General features: G+C 41.3%; 1 protein-coding gene across 1 annotated transcript in view; it reads right to left on the bottom strand.

The window, feature by feature from the left end:
- The window catches only part of unc5cb (unc-5 netrin receptor Cb), a 118,664-nt gene that overhangs the window by 13,708 nt on the left and 84,986 nt on the right, over positions 1-19,970 (bottom strand). The window contains exons 5-12 of the mRNA XM_078270736.1: positions 17,107-17,287; positions 14,729-14,896; positions 14,294-14,458; positions 10,172-10,228; positions 7,228-7,419; positions 4,423-4,785; positions 2,283-2,370; positions 1,893-2,064 (exon numbers count right to left, since the gene is read on the bottom strand). Of these exons, the coding sequence (XP_078126862.1) occupies positions 1,893-2,064; positions 2,283-2,370; positions 4,423-4,785; positions 7,228-7,419; positions 10,172-10,228; positions 14,294-14,458; positions 14,729-14,896; positions 17,107-17,287 (1,386 nt within the window). The remainder of the gene's footprint in view (positions 1-1,892; positions 2,065-2,282; positions 2,371-4,422; positions 4,786-7,227; positions 7,420-10,171; positions 10,229-14,293; positions 14,459-14,728; positions 14,897-17,106; positions 17,288-19,970) is intronic.

Below are 19,970 nucleotides of genomic sequence, written 5' to 3'. Positions count from 1 at the left end.
TTGTTAGACTGAGTTTTGTTGGTTGAGCATGTTGTAGACAGTACTGCCATTACTGTTATGTATGTGTTGTGTAATGCAGTATATGTTGGAAGTTAAAATTGTTGCTGTTTTTTTCAGTTTGTCCTTTATGTTACTTCTACGTCCTTTTGAAAATGGCCCACTCACTTTTGTACTGGTCCACCTAAAATACTATTTCTGCCTATGCCACTGGTATATGAACTGGTGTTTTTCAACCAAACAGGCTGGAGAATGATCCAAGTTTCACTCTGTCACTTGTCTTTTCAAAACTGTAGTTAATTAGTCACTAAACTTTTACATAACAAGCTCTTATACGGAATTGTTCCAGGTGTGTGCGCATTTGGATACAAGCAAGAGCCAGACTGACCGCTGAGACAATTGGTTACTTCCAGATTGCTTCAGACTGTGTATACACACACACACACACACACACACACACACACACACACACACACACACACACACTTGGACCCCCCAATGTTACCCTTGATCAATAGTTATTTCCTCCTTAAAAATACTCTGTTTGCACTGAGCTTTATTGGCTGCCCTCCGAGTAATTCATCAATGTCACAAAGGCATGTGGGGCCAGCCTGGCAGTTTTTCTCTGCTTCCTAAGTCATATCGTCACATCAGCAGTAGAGATTGTGCAAAGACTTCCTGAAAGCGGTGTTATTCAAGCCACTACTCAATAATGAGCTGACAGAGGGCCATATATTAGATATAGGCAGGTGCTAAGTACTTTAGTTTCATTATGTGACTGGCTTATACAGTATGCCTGCATGGACTACAATTAGTGCTTCAACATTTTCCTAAATACTCTCCCCAAGAGCAGTGCCCACGCTCAATTTATATCTTACTAATTTAGGCCATTAGCCCATAAAACCAAAATTCTTAAGAAAATTATACATTTTTGTGTTCTGTATTGCCTTTCTACTGCTTTTCATTCTGCTCACGTTAGGCCCTGCTGCTATATGAATGATTAGGGTTCGTTTTTATATATTTTAAGCACCTTACACTTTAAAAAAGGTCTCAGCAAACCCCTGCCTGTGAGAGTTCATTAAAAACCACATGGAAGGACAGCTTAGCCAGAAATGCTCTCTTGGTAGGTAAATAAAAGACAATACTAACTGCCTACAACAGGGTCTGTCATATTATTATCTGAGGTGTACTTTTTGTGATGGGGTGGAAGCATAGTTTCTCTCAAAAATGATCTATTTGTGGTGTGTGTGTGTGTGTGTGTGTGTGTGTGTGTGTGTGTGTGTGTGTGTGTGTGTGTGTGTGTGTGTGTGTGTGTGGGAGAGACAAAGAAAAAGTGAGGAAGAGAAGGAGAAAGGGGATAGGTAGAACACATTCACATTGCTGCCCTCAGCAACTCAACTTATCATCATCAGCACTGTTTATGATGGAGCCTACAGGCACAGGGCTTCCAAAAACACAAACACACACACCCCACACAATGGCACACCCAAACAAAAATAGTCATTCATAAAAGGTACAAGAAAACAGTCTGGGGAAAAAACAGTCCCAGCTCATTCCCTGCTATCAGAGGTTTACTATTTCAGCACCTGGTTGCAACAGAGGTTCACCTTGAGTGCTGAGCTGCACAAACAAAGCAGAGGAAGTTGATCCCCTTCACCTGCTCCATGCTATCTATCATCCGGAGCCATTTCATCATTTTCTTTTTCCTGATACCTTCCCCTTTGTTCTTTGATGAGTAGAATTTTCAACCAACCAGTTGCAGTGTGGATGTAATACTATTCTAGATGGCATAACTAATTTGTACTGTTTTACATGACTGCCAGAAGCACATTTTCAAACTTGGACCGTGGTGATACAATAAGAGTCTGCTGCACAGTTTTCATCTCACATCTCACCTCCCAATGGTTCTGCTGTGACTGGCTCTTGAGCTGGATCAGCCAGTCCTGTTGGCCGTCAAACACAGCACAGTGGTGCATGGTGATGATGAGGGGCCGAGTCAACAAGGCCCCGTGGGGCCCACAGCTCACCACAGGGCTCAGCACTGTTTGGCCATCTTCCACTGAGGGCCTGGAGGTGCACAGAAAATAACACACACACACGCACACACAGACACACACACACACACACACACACACACACACACACACACACACACACACACACACACACACAAATGCTGTTTAATGGTGAAGTGACAGCAGTCTCAGTGTAATGTGTGACATGGCGGAGCTGCCAGGATTTAAACAAAACTCTGGGGCATTGATGTGGCAGGAGGCACTGCATACCTCATGTTTTCCTTCCTCTGAACCGTCACATACATCTCATACACTCTGCCCTGAGGAATGGCCCCCGCTGGAATAAGCAGACTCACTCCTGGGGAGCACAAAAACAGACATAAACAAAACAGGCATATATAAGAGTTGTGAGTTGTCAGGTAAACCAGAGGAGTCTTTACAACTATTTGTGCTGCCAATGACTGTCATGATTGTGTTTAATAGTGTTCTTTTGTTAAGTCTGAGAGCACAGACAGAGAAATTAGACCAGCATAAAAATTAAAACATATTTGTATTACATAATGTATATATAATTTTTTTGGCATTTTAGGCCTTTATTGGATAGAACAGCTTAGACATGAAAGGGGGAATGCCATGGAGCAAAGAGCTGCAGGTCGGAAGCAAACCTGCGGCCCCTGCGTTGTGGACTGAGCCTCTGTACATGTCTATTTTTACATGGTGAAATGTAAAGGTCCTTAATGCTCAACCTTTTACATACAGAATGTACACAAAATATGAACCATTTTACTTATAATGGATATATCATAATATATTACTGCACCAGTAAAGAGCAATTAAAGCCCCAATGGATAGTGATAATACTTTTTTTCTTAGAGAGGTATAGTAGCCTAATAATCCCAATTCCCCTCAGCCCCACATATTAAAATTACGTATGGCACTTTATTGCCTTCTCCTATGGCACCAGGAAATGGCGTGACATTTCATTTCTAAAAATCAATGATCTCTCTACTCGTCATAGCATTCTTATATTGCTGCAGCCAGCATGATTTACATTTTTCCATCTCAGATTGATTTGATGTCCTGTCCAATGTGTTTTTTAGGACCCTACCCCCTACATTCCCCCATGCCCCGCACACACACACACACACACACACACACACACACACACACACACACACACACACACACACACACACACACTCTTTCTCTCTCTGTAGGGGTTTCTCAGATAGCTCATTGATTTCCCATGTCCTTGTACAGAACTTTTCAAAAGGTGACAGACAGCTTCTCTTGCTAGGCAATCACAACTCTGCCAGGGGAACGTCTCACACACTGCTACTCTCCCTCACAGTAAAGCTTCAAAGAGATGGGAAATGCATTTTAAGATGCAAAATACCAAACAGCCACACTGACGGTGCCACAAAATATTTCATTACCCAGACACACAAACTGATCAAATATCAAATGTGCTCCTTCTTTTGCCTCTGCCTATGTAACATGATGAGGTGGCTGAGCCCAACTAGCAGCTCAGAAGTTTTTTACAGGAATCAAAACGGAAAAAAGAAAAACTTAAGAAACTTGAGAAGTCGGTTTATCCTTTAATGTCTCTGCTAGTTTGTCTATGCCTGTCAACATGCATCTGTGGCATGTTACAAGCAGCCCACAAGTGTTTGAAGTGAGGACAGCATGGCTAATGTAAGCTGCCTGAAACAGTATACTTCAGTACTTCCAGTGCACACACCTTAGGCATCCATCAGCCCTTGTCATATTGTGAGCAGTCAACACGCTGATAGGTTGCATATGGTTTAGCATATTATTTCAAGGTTACGTCTGTGTGTGTAAAGGTTGTCCTGGTTAAGGTGGTAAGGGATAATAGAGGCAGCTCAGATCTCATACATCTGGAACACAATTTATACTGTATTTCAATCCAGTTTAGTAAGCATTTTTGAAGATTTACAGTCTCTTAAAGTTAGAAACATACCAGTACTCTTTTGTATTTCACCATGTGTATTGATTGGCCCCACAGATGGAAGAGCTGATGGATGATCTATTCTCCATAATATGTGCACACACACATATACAAATGTCCTCACATGCACATAAGTTTTACTAAATGCTAATGACAGGAAGAGCACATAAAGCACCTAAAAGGAGAGCCACTGCGTATATGAAAAACATGCTGCTCTAATCAAAACAGGTAAACGAGAGCTAATGAGTTTTAAGATATTGTTGATATAAGTATGAATTTGTTTGAAGTTGCAGATCCCTCTTTCATGAATGAGAGCTCATTTATTTATTTATTGTAATGTTTATCGTTGCAAATTTTAAAATACGCAACAGATTTTGCCTGGTTAAACATATAAATGTGTACTGAATCCCAGATCAGGACTCTCTCATTGTCTGGTCAAACCTGAGTTGGGCACAATGAGGTGTCCCCCCTGGGAGCTGAAGGAGCCCAGTGCGGTGCAGGATGGATCCCTGGTGCGGAGCAACGTCTGCGTCTGTGTGCGACGGCCCATCGTGCTGTCACTGTTGTCCAGGAGGCAGTGTGGTAGCTTAGGTGACAGTTTAGAGGAAAACTCTCCTCCCAAGTCATCCTGTGGAGTCACTAAGCCTGAGGAGTTGTACACCTTAATCTTCAGGTTGGGAAGAGGGTCCAGCAGAGGGGAATTGGTCATGGGGATTTTGTCAGCCACATCATGGAGGGCGTAGACGGGGCCGCGGTACATGGCGGCTGCTGAGGTCAGGTCAGGGGGTGCTGTTAGGAGATCAGCTGGAAAAGAAAAGAAAGTGACCAGGTCAACAGGAGTAAATGTCTTAAGAGAAGTCTTATGGTAATCATATACTCTTTTCAACTAGGAGAACTAGTAAGAACCTAACTTGAAACCAAAATAGCCACAAGGAACAGAATTGTTGGCAGCAATCAGCTGCCTGGCTTCACTAATTTGTTTTTCACTCATTAGGGAAGTCCACTTCACCACCAAGAAACATTACTCAGTCGGAGAAGTTATAGGCGCAGCTGTGATTCATGAGTAACAGATGGCATCACTAACGCTCAGTTTACCCAGTAGGTACAAGGATGAATGTTCAATAGCTGGGCTGAGTGGGTGGAGCGGTGGCAGCGGGAGCTCTCTGTCCTCCAGCTTCTCCACTACCTCCAAACCCCAACAACACATGATACAATGTCAATGTAAGTCACAAAAAGTTTTCAAATAAGACAGGCATGGCCAGAATAATGACTGATTGTCATTATCATATTTCTGTGGTAGTACAGTAGTTGTAGTATTTTATTTAGAGTGTTTGTGTTATTAGTAATGCTTTATAAAACATCAATAACTAGTAGAACATTTTATTAATGGCTCAAGCCTGCACAAGTCCAAAGAAAAATAAAGTTTCAGCAATGTTTTTTAAGTACAGTTTTTAAAATCTCAGACTGACTATTTACAACACAATTCCTCTGATTTGTCTGTTTCCCTGCTGTCTTTTCATCCAGCTCCACCCATTTTGAATGTTATCACTCCATTGAATGGACATTATCAGCCTCATAGATATGGGTAAGAAGGGGCCTGCTACACCTAGAGGTGGGTGCCAGCTCACGCCACCTGTCTTCACCGCTGCAGTCGTACTTTTAAGTTGTGCGTCACCAGCCCAAATCTAATTAGAGTTTAATATGCGACATGCAGACTGGCCTTATTATGCCTTAATTAAGGGGCATAGTTTGGCCTGCCATCACAACGACAAGCATTTTAATAGTTTAATCACCTAATCTGCACAACCATGCTGTCTGGATTTCTCTCATAAGCTCCCTGCTCATCTACAGTCAAAAGGGCACATTTTCACATCATCACTAACAAACATGTGCTGCCAGAGCCAAACATACCTCACCAGGTTAATAGGGGCTTTCCGACCGGAGGGATGTTTGCAGTTCTTAGAACTAAACGTTCCTAGAACACTTTTTTTGTCGTGTTCCGACAGGAAAGATTTGGGGATTTTGAAGTTCCTCTGGCCGCTGTAGCGTACTTTTTTAGCTCCTACTTCTTTAGCTTCTACTTCAGAGCAGGGTCTTTTCCCTTTTCCCTTTTCCTAAGTCACGCCCACTGCCAACTCGGAACTTGCAGGCAGAGCAACAACCAACAACGGGACATTTTTAACAATTTTCACCATCTTATTCATCATTAAATTCACTTCTGACTTCTGAGGCGACAGCCAGCAAGCGCCTGCCCCGGCTTCTAGCTCGTCGCTCGGCCAGTCATGCTCTGACACCTCGCGGCAAGCTGGAGGTCTCTCAGACCGCTCTCGTAAATAAGAGGCTTTTATTTCGCCGTTGACGGTTCGTTTGTTTAAATATCACAACACATGTCCATCATAAGATTAACGGGAACCTGTGGTTAGCTGTCTTTTCGGAGTTAAACTCTACAAGCGTGTCCTGCGGCTTGCCGGCCGTCACACACACACACACACACACACACACACGTCCACAGCGCAGCAGGCAGAGGCGGGGTCTGTTCCGAGTATAATAAAGCCGCGTCTGTGTTGAGCAAAACATTACGTGAATTACTACGAGAATGGACGTGCATTTAATATAGGAAAAGTATTAGCATCATTTGTTGTTGTTGTATGTGGCGCTAAGGTCTAGTGACGATGCTATAAAGACCGTTGCCGTGCTTGCGTCACTCCCTTACCCCTCCTGCCAGTCCCTATGGCCACTCGGCCAGTGGGAATGCAAACGGAAAAAAAGATTTTGGGGGAGAGTAGTTCTTAGAACTGCTTACAAGTGTACTTTTCGGAAGTACTATCCGGTCGGAAAGCACCTAATGCTATGGGTTGCTAATGCAAGTGATTCCCACTGTGTGACATCACAGTTGCACCATCTAGCACAGGGTATTGAAACTCAGTACTTTTTTTTGGTTCTTAATGAAACGTAGCACAGACAACTGTCAAGCACCAAAAACCGGGCAGATTTGTTGTCTTGTTTACTAATGCTTTAATCAGATATTTACTGATTTAAATCATAACTTTGCTAACGTTTTGGAATTGAAACTGTTGAAACAATTGTATTATCAAAAGTATCACAAAAATCTGATCTGCCATCTGATCATTAACTCACAAGAAATAATGGATGCATGTGAAAACAAGACAAAGCACGTGCACACAAACATTCACTCATACATGCAGGCAAACACACAAAAACAAACATATCTATCCTGCGCCTCACCTTTGCGGGCAGTCTTGATGCTGACTGGCTGGAAGCCTCCATTGAGGGCGGAGGAATCAATGATGTCAGAGTCAAAGTCACGGTGGTTCTTCCTGTAGATGAAGAGTGCCACGACGACAGAGATAACCAGGCACATGATCACCGCTATGACAATACCCACATACAGAGCTACATCATCTGTACTGGGGGCCACTGGAGGAGGAGGGGTGGTGGGGAGAGAGACAAAAGACAGAAAGAAAAATAGTCTTTTAAGATCTCATAAGTTCACATCATCAGCTTTCTTTCTCAGCATGCAGCAGTTGTGATGAAGCCATTATCAGCAGACTAATATCCTGCTTTAAGATTGAGCCGGATATTAATAACCATCTACTGGGAAATAAATGCAAGTATATCTCCTGTCTTTTTTTTTTATGTGGTTAATGCTGGCCCGCTGTGGCAAATAATCAGGCTGTTGATTTAATAACATAGGACACTCTTAATTGCCAAATGAAAAGATAATAATGCATGTACTGTAGAGAGTGAAGCACAACTTCATGTATTTTTCTCCTTTCAGCTTTGCCATCTAACATTCAATTTTGGCTTTTGTCATATAGTAATGGGCAAACAAATATCATTTATTCACAAAGAAATATGCTAAACATATGCAAGAGTCATGACGGTCCTGTGGGTCCATTTTAATAATGACCAGTGATTTTACAAAGTAAGAGATTAATATTTCCTATAAGAAGCCAGATGGGGTTGTATACCATGCACCATACAGCTAATTAGAAACAAGAAAATAAATATAATGATGATAAACTCTGTGCACGACGCAATTAATAAGGAAGGCTGCTCCAGTGCAACCCAATGACACACTGTCCTAACAACCAGGCTCAGAAGCAAGATCAAAAGTTCCAAAGACGGGAGATATAGATGTTTTTATCTTCAAATTACCGTGCTCTGTGTTGGAGTTCAGAGTCGGTCTCTGTCTTTGTTCTTACACACTGCAGATAAGATCTAGCGATAGCTTGCATTTCTCAATTTGTCTTTCATCTCTATCTCCCTCGCAAAGTCTTTCTGTCCACTTTCCAGCTGGAGAAACCTCTGTGATTAGCAGGCCTGGCATGGATATAGTGGCTGTTGGAATCGCAGACTGAGACAGGCACTCATTACCGATCAGACCTTTAAATGGATGTCTACTGACAGTCTGAACTCTCTGTAGTGTTTGGTAAAGAATGTCCTTCACTGTCACAAGTTGACAAATGGGGAGAAACTCTTCTAAAGATGGTAACAAAATGCCAGAAGGCGTGTGTGAGCCTGTATGTGTGCGTTGTTCAACGTATGAATACACACTGTAGATGTTATACAAAAACCTATAACACATATAAAGCATATACAATTTTTTTTATTATGAGAAAATAATTATTTTGATAAGAGAGACATTTCTATTTTTAGACATTTTTATTTTCTATCATTTCAGTATGTTAATGGCACAGAATCTGCACCAGTAGATGGCAGCATCAGCCACAGATCCATACACAGCACTTTCAGGGCATGCATGAATCCAAGCATTTGTATAAATTAGCCTCATGTGTCTCAGGGATGCAGATGGCACTCAATCTGTGTCTCTAGTGTTCTTGTGCACAAAGGAGGAGAAGAGGGAGAAAAGCAAGAGAAGAGTTTGTGACAATAGAAAGCCATATGTGTTTTTTTAGCACATCTTTGCTCTCCAAGAGTAAAAATGCGTAGCTTCTTTTTCTCTTGTGATAATACATTATGATGACTAGATGTTTATTTAGATGCATACATAGGTTTTTAAATCTAAACAAGTACAACTTACAACTTAGTCAGTTTAAAATCCATTATATTTCATGCTCTTAGAAAATCTCTTTTGAAAGGAAATTGGGTATGAGTCTGACCAGGGCATTCCCTCTCGCTCACATTATTAACATAGTGATTTAGAAAAAAAAGTAGAGAGTTTCTTTAGGTTTCTTAAAGAGGCAGGGGAAGATTTAATTTCCCTCATTTCCAAGGAAGGACATGTGTGGTCTAACATTTTCTATTCAGCCTTAACTGAGACATCACATTGAAGAGATGAGTGTCAAGATATATCCTCATACAGTATATGTAAGGCCTCTACTCCATCTCCTAGCACAGAAACGAATCGAAAACAGAGTAGGGAGCCAATGATGAAAGTCTGAAAATGTAATTTCACTGTGCTTCCTCTGCCAAGCTTCCCTGCAGTTATTTAACATATAACCCCTCATTTGAACAATCTCCCATCCACGCTTTGATGATAAAGGCAGCAACCTGCTAAGTGTACGCATTAAAATGTATCACTTAGATTAATACATCCCTTTGAACATGCGCCATTGTCGGAAAGGGAAAAGTACAAGAAATGGAAATGAAAGGGATTATTGAGCACTTCATTCTCTGTGAGGATGCAAAGATTTACAAGGGGAGAGGGAGATACAGAGAGAGAATATTATATACACTGAGAAAGACACAGTGGGTTAAATTCTTTGCCAGACTCAATGCCTGAGCTCACGGCTCAGTTCATGAGAAGCAACAGGGTAAAGGGCATTGTCAGCTCTGAGTTAGACAATAGTAAACAGGCATCTGCCTAGCAGAGACACATTATGAGAAAGGACAGAGCGGAAATCAAAAAGGAAATGCCCTGAGGTGGTTATCTGCAAGTAAAAGAACAGAAAAACAATAATGAAACATAGATGGGCATAAAAGAAAAATGGCAAACTTGTTTTATTGTTTCGTTTTGTGTTTTTAGTGCAAATATACCACTTATAAAACATGTTAAAATGTTTTTTAATGATTTATCTGGGACTATGGGTGACTGCAAATTCCTTGTGCATAACCTGCCAATGAAGATAAGAGACAGACATGAGAATTAATGTAGAAATAATGTTAAAAATAAAAATAAAAAAATTAAATGATCAAAAAAACTCACATGAATTTCCAAAATCACTCTGGTCTTTTGCCTCAGAGGACTTCTGATAGAAGGAACCTTGAAGAGAGAGGAAGGGATTGTGGGTGGGAGAGAGAGTAGGGAAGGTAAGGAGGGGGTAGGGAGAGGGGGAGATGACGGTAGAGGGATGATGAAAATCAAATTTAAGCCAACAGAAAAACAAACTCAACAAATGAGACAGCAACAAACTCATGAGTAGGAGTGATGACACGGGGAAGCAATCTTTCTTGATTTGGCCCCTCCTCTCCCGATCTGTGTATAGAGTATAGATATGGATGACAGGAGTGGGAGGGGGAACATAGAGGTTCTGTGAGGGAGTGGCGTGATCCATCAACTGGGCTTAGTGCCTTAGCAGCAGCAGGCCTGATGCTGGCAGGAGAGGGGAATGGTGGAACTGATAAAGTGTGGACTCCAGCAGAGCCAATAGAACCAACAGCCTTGCATCTGTCACTGGAAGGTGGATGGAGAGGTTAGTGCATGGGAAATAAGGTATAATTGTGTTAGGAAAGCAGGAAATGGAAAACGATCGAAGGACACTTCAACATAGATGTTTTTTTGGGCCTCAACTGGGCTTTTGGTTGACTTTGTTGTGGCTAGGTTATATGTTGACGTGAAGAGGAAAGCAGCGTAGAATGGCAGCCAGGGATAGTGCACTGGTGCACATAATATTCAGTCTCCCTGGGACATCCATAAACAACTATACAAACAATGAAGTCCTTATTGGAGAGGGAGATAGCTACAGGCAGACAAGTGGACCGACAGGAAAATCAATGGCTTGATAGATGGGGCTGGTGTGTTCATGTAATCAGGCAACGGGTAGGCCGGGCTGGAGCAGGGGGAGGTGACTGTCAGGGTCAGTCTAACTGATGGCCCATTTGAACCCATCCTGTAGAGTTTGTATTCATCCGTCAGTCTACAGTATAGCTAGAGTGAAACGCATGCTTCAGTGGGTGGGCTCCAAAGGAAACCTCAGAGCCCCAGAGAGACAAACATTATTCCTTACTGACAACATAGAGCTGGGGAGGAAGGGGGACTTCTAGTACAGGAAATCACTGTCTGTGTTTCAGCCATTACTTCCTTGAATGTGGCAGCTTTCCAACCTCAGAGAAGCATACTCTGGCGAAGCGGAGGTCATCGTTAGAATAGGTAAAGGTTCATTTTTGCTTCTACGACTTCTTAGCGGTGAATCTATGTTCACTGAAATTGATGATTATACAATGTTAATAAGATATTTACATTTAATCAAAACTTTATAAATGCCTCATGCTCTTGGATGGTTGAAGTGAACCTTAGATTCATGATTTCCTGGTGTTTGATAGCCATAAAGCATTTGCCCTTGCTGGAGTACGTGCCCCCTTTATCTCCACCAATATGTCAAGAAAATGTCATGTCTGGAAGCAGGATTACCAAAGGCCTGGAAAACAACTTCAAAATCAAGAAAGGCAAACCACAGAGGGAGCGCAAAACAGAGATTTAGGTCAGGCAAAGTGAACTGTGAAAACTATACTCTTATATTAGAGTTGGGAAGTTATATCTGAACAGGCAGAGTGCAACCTCTCTAGATCAATCTGTAGAGATAACTTTGTTAACTCCAACACCCAAACTCACGACAGCCTAAATGTGATAAACAAGCTGCAAAGTAAATTATAACACAACTGTCTCCTTTTTGACTCAGGTCAGTTGTGTTTTTGTGCAGCAATGGAAGCAGATCATCCCAAGTTCTATTTCCTCTCTAGTTATATCAAATTCCTCTGCCAGATTTCTGCGATGGATTGCAATTGAAGTGATTTAAATAAATTCAAACAACAGAAAATGAGATCAAGCTGCAATGGAATCCGCAGACATGTGTTTGCTCAGATCGCAGCCCTGCACTGGAGTGAGCAGATCAGTCGTCCGAGGTGAGTTCAGATTGCACACAACTTTCATTCCCAATCATATTTGCCATAATGTGAGCTTTTAGATAATGGGGCATTCTCCTAAATGCTAGTGGAAATGGTCATTAGCATTGACATAAGTGGCTTCACCCTCTTAGCTTCCAAAAAATCAATCCTTGAAATGATCCTAAACCTATATCATTATGGCTTTATATTCTCTCAAACTGGCCATCAATCTACTGGAAACTAATGCTTTAGATAGGAGTCGCAAAGGGCGGGAAGTGTGGGGTGAACTTATGTTGTGCCGCAGAGGGAAATAAAGTGAGATGAATAACACGAATAAGAGCAGGTTTTGTTGTAGATTGCTCCCTGATGTTTCTGTACACTGTAGACATATGACATTGGCTATAAAATCAGCTAATGCATTCCCTGTGATGCTAACGTTAAATGAAATCACTGAACGCTGAAGTCATAGTTTCCTGTCAGTCCTCCATACATATGGACATACGTACAGTATGTGTTTGATTGGACACAGACATGCTGATCAATCAGCCAACTGTGTGTAAAGATGCATATTTACCGCCAATGTGATGTCAACCGTAGCCTATAATGCATCCAGTATCCTACATACTGCAAGTAGCAGTTTAAAACCCCATAGTGCAGCAAAATCTCACATCAGCAGCACAAAGTGATGACCAGCTGTATCAAATTCTAGACATCCAGCAGCCCAGCCTCTGTTATATTGTTAGTGTCACAATCACCATCTGTAGCAGGTTATACACAGGACGGAGGCATCTGTGACAGTGTGTGGGTCTAACACCTTCAAAGATGTTTATTGGAGAGGATGTTTATTAAACTAGACACAGTTTAACAAAGTTGCTATGCAGTCTTTCCAGCTATTTCCTTCTCACCCTATTTCTCTTCTTATTACAGGCACAGAAAAGAAGGCAAAGACTGTTTTAGCAGATCAAGTTCAAGGTATCAAACACACGCACAAACACACGTGTGCATCATTGCAGCATGACTCCAATCTGTGAATGTATTATAAGGGAGAGGTAACAGGATTGTTGGCTCAACTGAACTGCGTGGCTGTTTTTAACTTGCTGGAAGAAAGAGAAGCAGAAAACAATTTGCTGCCTGCAGAAAAATATCTGGCAGCACCACAAACTGGATTTGGCCTTTTTAGTTAGCAACAAAACAGTAAAACCAAATGGAGAATTGTGATTTATGTGACAGAAATGCTGCTGCATCCTGGAGCAGTTTGTGTACTTTGAAATCATTGTAAAACTACATTATTATTATGCACAATACTTGCTCACTTTCCAACGAATGTAATTGCCAGCTCAGGAAAAGGAGCAAGTCTACAAGTCTAAGTCAAGCCTTCAGCCATTATGTTGCCCACTGCTGGAACCAGCTTCCGCTGGATCTAAGGCATGCACCAACTGTAACCATTTTTAAATCTAAGTTAAAGACTGTTCTCTTCTCCAGAGCTTTCAATTAGGCTTGCTTGATGGTATTTTAATTATTTTAATTACTTTATTTGTTTATAAACTGTTATGTCTTTACAATATGTTTGTCTACTAATGTATCTCAATTGTATATTTGTTGTTGTTGTTTTCTGCCTGTAAAGCACTTTGAATGACCTCTGTGTATGAGAAAGTGCTCTATAAATAAATTTACCTTACCTACCTTACCTTACACATGTGCCACTTTGTGGCCTTGTGTTTCCTCTCATTGGACCTAAGGAATCCAGAGTTTTTAAATTAAGCAGCCTGGTAGATGTGACCCCCCCTTATGTAATTACAATATAATCACTTATTATTTTAAATATAACTCCAAATGCTTAGCCTTTGACAAGGATAATTACTTAGAGCATTCCCCATGTGACCAAGTCTCATTTTAACATATACTTATATTTGCAGCAGAGTAAAAAGATGTGATGTGGTTTCTGCTTTTATGCTACTTTATCCAACAGCTTTTGTGTATTATGAATGTGCAAATAAAAAGGCTGGGGGCAGAAGACAGAGAGAAGTGCGTTTTAGCATGTCTTATTGTTTATGTATGAGGGTAGTGAAACAGAGTGAGTGAGAGACAGGGTGAGAGTGTTATGTGGTGATGTGAAACACAGTGTGTTGATGAAAGAGCAGAGTGAAACTCATGGTCAAAGGGTGAAGTAATTTCTTTGGTTGGCAGGTCAGAGAGAGTAGCAGAGGATTAGTCGGGTACTCACTCTGCATGCACATCCCATCGGTGCAGTTCTTGGACTGGAGTACCATGCCCTCACAGTCCTTTCCCCCGTTTTTGGGTGCTGGAACGCTGCATTCCCTCCTCCTCCAGTGGGTGCACTCTGTCCCACAGGTGGACCACTTACTCCACTCTGTCCACAGGCCATCCACTACCACACAACAGACAGGACAGACAGGGGTAGAGTGAACGGAATGGAAAATGAGAAGATGAAGAGAAACGAGTGCATGAGTGGGTGCGTGGATCAGTGATTGAGACAGCGAGAGATATGTGCGAGAGAGACACACACGTAAGGGGGAAGCACAAACACAGCGAAATATGCAAACACAGAGTTGTATCATATTTTATGTATTTCGTTTTTTGTGCACCTATACCCTTTCCACCCACTACTAAGTGGGTGTATTGTAATTTGATGCCATACCTGGGCAGAGAGGATTGCACGCCAGTTTCTGGATGCCTTGCCCTTCACAGATGGCGCCTCCGTTGAGTGGGGCTGGGTTGGTACAGCTGCGTGTGCGTTTCTGGTAACCGCGACCACAGCGGCTGTTACACACTGACCACTCTGTCCATGTCGACCATCCACCATTCACTAGAATAAAACATGTTAAAACATCACTCAGACTGTTTATTTTCTCACTTTATCCTTAGTTTTATATTGCATTTTTTTAAACAAGGTGCTTTACAAAAAGACACAAAACCAATAAAATGCATAGATTGGGGTGAAATGAAATATACATGAAATAAGATAAAATAAAAGACAATTTAACAAATGAAATACAAATTACAAATGCAGTAAAAGCATAGAGAGACACAGAATAAAGTGTGATCCATCAGTACATTAGTCTTGGACATCACAATACATTGCCCATTGTAAAATGTATATCTAGAGTTTTGTGTTTTTGACCCTGAAATCTCGGGTTGTTACTTTGCCATGTAGCCAGACAGTAAATTCTGGTCAGATAGCTGCATTTTCCATTCACTGATTCCTCCTAATGCCTCTCTTCCCTCTCTCATCCATCTCTGTCAGCGACTAAATCCAGTGCAGAGTGACACTAGGGCTTGTAACTGAGAACAAGTCTGTGGCATTTGAGATGGTGGAACTGGGCCCCTTGGAGCCTCCGACTTTCGAATGTGACATGCTTATGAGTGAAGCCCAAAATATTGCACTCCAGGGAAGACAGCCAAAGCCCCACATTTCTTTACTGTCTGCTTTCTTTCCTCCATGGATTATGGATCTATCTCCTCTCTCCCTGTTTTGCTCCTTTGTTGCCAGCTTGTGCTCCTGTTTCCAGTGTCCTTGTAGCGGGTCGGACTGGAAACCACTGGGCTAAAAACAGATTGCCTGTCCTTCTCACTTTTTCATCACACACACACACACACACACACACACACACACACACACACACACACACACACACACACACACACACAGTCCCTCATCCTTTGGGTTTGTCATACTTCTTTATGGGGGAATATGTGCACTTTCACATACAGCACAACTGTGCATTAAGGAGCAAGTACCCCATTATGGGTAAAAAAAGCAAGGAGAGAACAGACAGGCTTGTTGTACTCACTCAAGGATGAGCTGACATCAAAGCAGTTTTTGACGCTAATAGACTGCATCAGTGACAGGAAAGCCTTGCAAAGACAGCTTCTTTTGTCCCTGAAATCATCTCTCTTGGATTTACAATTTTGTGTTTTTGTTTATATCTCACTCTTAAAATGATCCCCACTAGCCACATCATTCTCAATGTTCATGAGTCGGTGAAAAGTGACAAGGAAATTATAGATTTGAAACTTAACCCTGGTGAAAGTTTCACTGTCAAGCATCTTTTTACTTTTGTCTAGTGTGTGGGTATCCATCCACATGCATGCAATACCTCTTCATTCAGTCTGAATATGCACGGCCTCCAGCAGGCATTGAAGTTCCAACTTCACAGCCATGTCGTGCTATAACAGTCATGTTAGCTGATGTTAGGGAAACAGTGGGTGAGTCTGTGTGAAACCACAGCAGGAGTCTCTTTAAGTATGGCAGCGCCACATCAGCACCTCGCTTACAGTTCAGAAAATCACTAATCTTCCATTCCTTGCACACCTTCCGGCAGGAACAAAATGAGTGAATGTTACATGCTGTGGGAGAGAGACAGGGATTTGCTTTATGCAGAATGACTTTGAAATGTGTTGTATGTGAATGAGTTGAGCTGCCTTCTTATAGGAATTCAACACTTGTCCTCTGCACTAGTGTCTGACTCTACTGATCCCTCATGTGGTCAGTAGGGAGGAAGAGTTTGCAGGTCAGGAGATGTGTAGTCTCACTTTGCCAGACCTTCCTCCACAGTCCTGCGGAAGAGGGTCTGGCTAGTCCACACAGCATTCCAGAATGGGAGAAAAACTTGAGAGAAATGTGGGTTTATTGACATTTCTTTAAACCAATCACAATAGTCTTGGAAACAATGACACACTGACAGTGCCGCTGCAAAACATCCTTAGGAAGGAACTTGTTTGGGTGGACCATGTGTACATTCAAAAGTTGTTTTAGCTATGCAACAGAAAACTCAGATTGGACAGTCTAGCTAGCTGTCTGGATTTAGCCTGCAGAGATCTGAGGAGCAGTTAACCATAGTCCTCATAAATCCACCAGAGTTTAAAATTCCAACACAAAGAAAGCAAAAGGCAACGAATTTCGGGCAGCACCGGAGCAATCCCGGGAGTGGATCATCATGGATATAGACTAGGAGAGTGAGACTAATTGTTTTTTGGATCTCATTGTCGTTCAGTGTTAAGACAGTAGTAGTTTACCATAGACGATAACTGTGGCGGTGGTGCTGCGTCTCTTGGCCACGATGTTCTTCGCAACACAGGTGTAGTTGGCAGTGTCAGAGAGACGGGCCTGTTTGATGATCAGGTTGTGGTCAATGGTGATGTAGAAGTTTCTGTCATCTGCAGGATCGATAACTTCCTCGTTCTTTAACCACTCCACCTAAGACGAAGAAAAGAGCACAACATGAAAAAAAGGGAAAAGATAGACAGCTTAGAGACAGCAGAAAAGTATTTTAAACAGATGCTGTGAGGCCATATAAGAAGGTTGTCCTCATTAAATTGTAGAAAAATCACAGCAAAGTGTTTAAACAGCTATAGTTTTTCTTGTCTGTGCCTAACTTCTCAAATCGCAGCGAGTGCCAGGATTAGAGCACAATTGTTTACGTCTCTGAGGTCCTGCTACAAAAAGTCAATAGCTATCACACTCTTTTTATTCTCCCCCTAGAACAATGCTCTACACTAACAGCAGCATTGTCGGACAGTAGAGAAAAGAAAACGCCACAATTTCTGAAGCTGAGAGTCTCTCTGACCTTTCCTTATGAGTTTCATTTCTCTAAATGATACGGATATTGAACTCCTGGCGCTATCACAAAACAGGGGACCATTTAGAGCTTTTATTTGGCTGTAAATCACCAATATCCTTTTTCTCTTGAAAAAGGTGTAAAGGTTTTGAAAGTTTCTAAAAGAATAACACATGCTGTCTCACACTCAGTAGCCACTTTGATTTAAAAATATTTGCTGGTTCTCTGGTTTTCTTCAAAGGAGCTGTCCTGCAATTGGGAGGCCTAGCAAATAGCTAACTTCCTGTGTATTGTGATATTCCATAAGGAACAAGGCCTGATAAGAGATAAGAACCTAAGGAGCAGTACAGGCAAAGATAAGTAGGATGTTTATAAAGGGTATTTCTCATGAGAGATAAAGTATCTCAAAAAAGTGGGACAATAATCTGTTATAAGGCCTGCCAAGACAAAACGGTGTGCGGGCTCACTGTTGTTGTTAGATTGCTTAAGAAACAACACAGAAATGACATGTAGTGGTGCAGATATGTACAACACATTGGGCATTGTTGGAAGACCAGCATTGTTAGAACTTTCTCAAAAGAGAAGATGGGCTGATTGTGACATGCACTGAGTTACATGCATCACCAGCTTCACTAGTGTCTGTGTTTGCTTGAGATGGCAGATATCAAAGACGCCATCAGCGTCACACCTCAGCTGCCTGCTCTCTTTTCCAGTGGGAACCCATTGGAGAGGCTGAGAAGAAAATATTTTCAATACAACAACACAATTATTTCACACTTAAACTCTTCCAACTCAGCCCTCCTTCAAATCAATGCATACAACACTAAAATTGTTCAGCTCATATAACACCTATCCCCATGACAAAGTACATATGAACAAACACTGGATGCAAACTTAATATCAGCAGAGGTTTACAGTAAATCCTTTGGAAGCGTGATGTACATCCTCTGCTGATTGGGTGCATATGAGTGTGTTTTCCTCCATAAACATGTATTAGCTGAATCAATGTCATGCAGCCAGGAAGGAAAGGATTCCCTCCCAAGCCGTCTCCTAGCTGAAATGCAACCTCTCTCACTAATGAGCGCAATGCAATAAAGTGCTGCATGACATAACTTGCGATGTATGCATTGCATCTGACACTCAGACTTCTTTCCTCAACATGATGCTACAGGAGTAGGTGTAACACTTGCCACACAGAAAGAAAAGCATGTCTTTACATTAGCAGTTGCTAATTTAATTTAATTTACAACTATACACTTTATGAAGCTTTATTAATTAGAATAATAATATATTTTATTTATAAATTGCTTTTCTAGACCTAAACTGCTATTACTGTATTACACAAGTTGATGAGAACTGCAGTATAAAGACACCAAGAGGGCCAACAGTTTCAAAGGGAGGGACTCACATGCACTAACGTGCACGAATGGTCGGCCCGGCTACCAAAACAAAGAACAGAGAAGCTTTGCTGCTATATTATTGTTCTGAATGTTGTATATAGACATTTAAATCTACTGTACATTCAGTAAGAATGATGCTTCAATCTCAGTTTAACAACACAGCATTGGTTAATGGTTACTCAGGAATGTATCACAAAATCTGTCCATATATGATAGGTGTATATAATTAGGAATTTTAGTATTGTGCTCTTAAGTTGGCTTCTGTTTTAGTTTTATAGCAACAAATCTGCCTTGACATCTGCTGAGGTGGCAGTTAGACATCTGTCATGACTTTCAGGATTGGAGCACCAGACGAAATTCAATAACAACTCACTAAACTGTAGCTTCTGGTGACGTTTTCTCCTCGAGGTTTCAACACCCAAGATATCTTTTTTAAAAGGTCCTCTAATAACATACATAATACAAATACATTATAAATAAGGTAAATAACTCCTGTGCATTATCTTAAACTCAAAAATGTAATCAATATAATGACAGCAGTGATGCACTATTATCACATCAAATTATAGATTCCACGGAGGCTACAGTGATTATAGTGAATGCAACAATGTATTCATTGAATAAGAGTTGTTTTTGTTTTACAATATCACCATCTTTAATACTGAATTAACTAACAAATATGACAAGAGAAAAGGACCTCTGTGTTTAGAGAACAAAGATTTGACAGTGATCCGATCCATTTTGTGAAGTGAACACAAGTCCAAAAAAACAAATAAAGATGATGCAAACAAGAGAAATGATGGGTTTTGTTGACATTATAAATATTTTGTTATTTAGAGCTCACATTAGTGTGTGTGGAGCACAGGGCATTAGTAAGTAAAATGTCTATTCTTCGAAAAGAGATTGACAGCTGATACAAAGA

This window comes from Sander vitreus, chromosome 16 (genome assembly GCF_031162955.1).
Source record: "Sander vitreus isolate 19-12246 chromosome 16, sanVit1, whole genome shotgun sequence".
Classification (NCBI taxonomy): Eukaryota; Metazoa; Chordata; class Actinopteri; order Perciformes; family Percidae; genus Sander; species Sander vitreus.
This window is presented reverse-complemented; position numbering and strand designations above follow the sequence as displayed.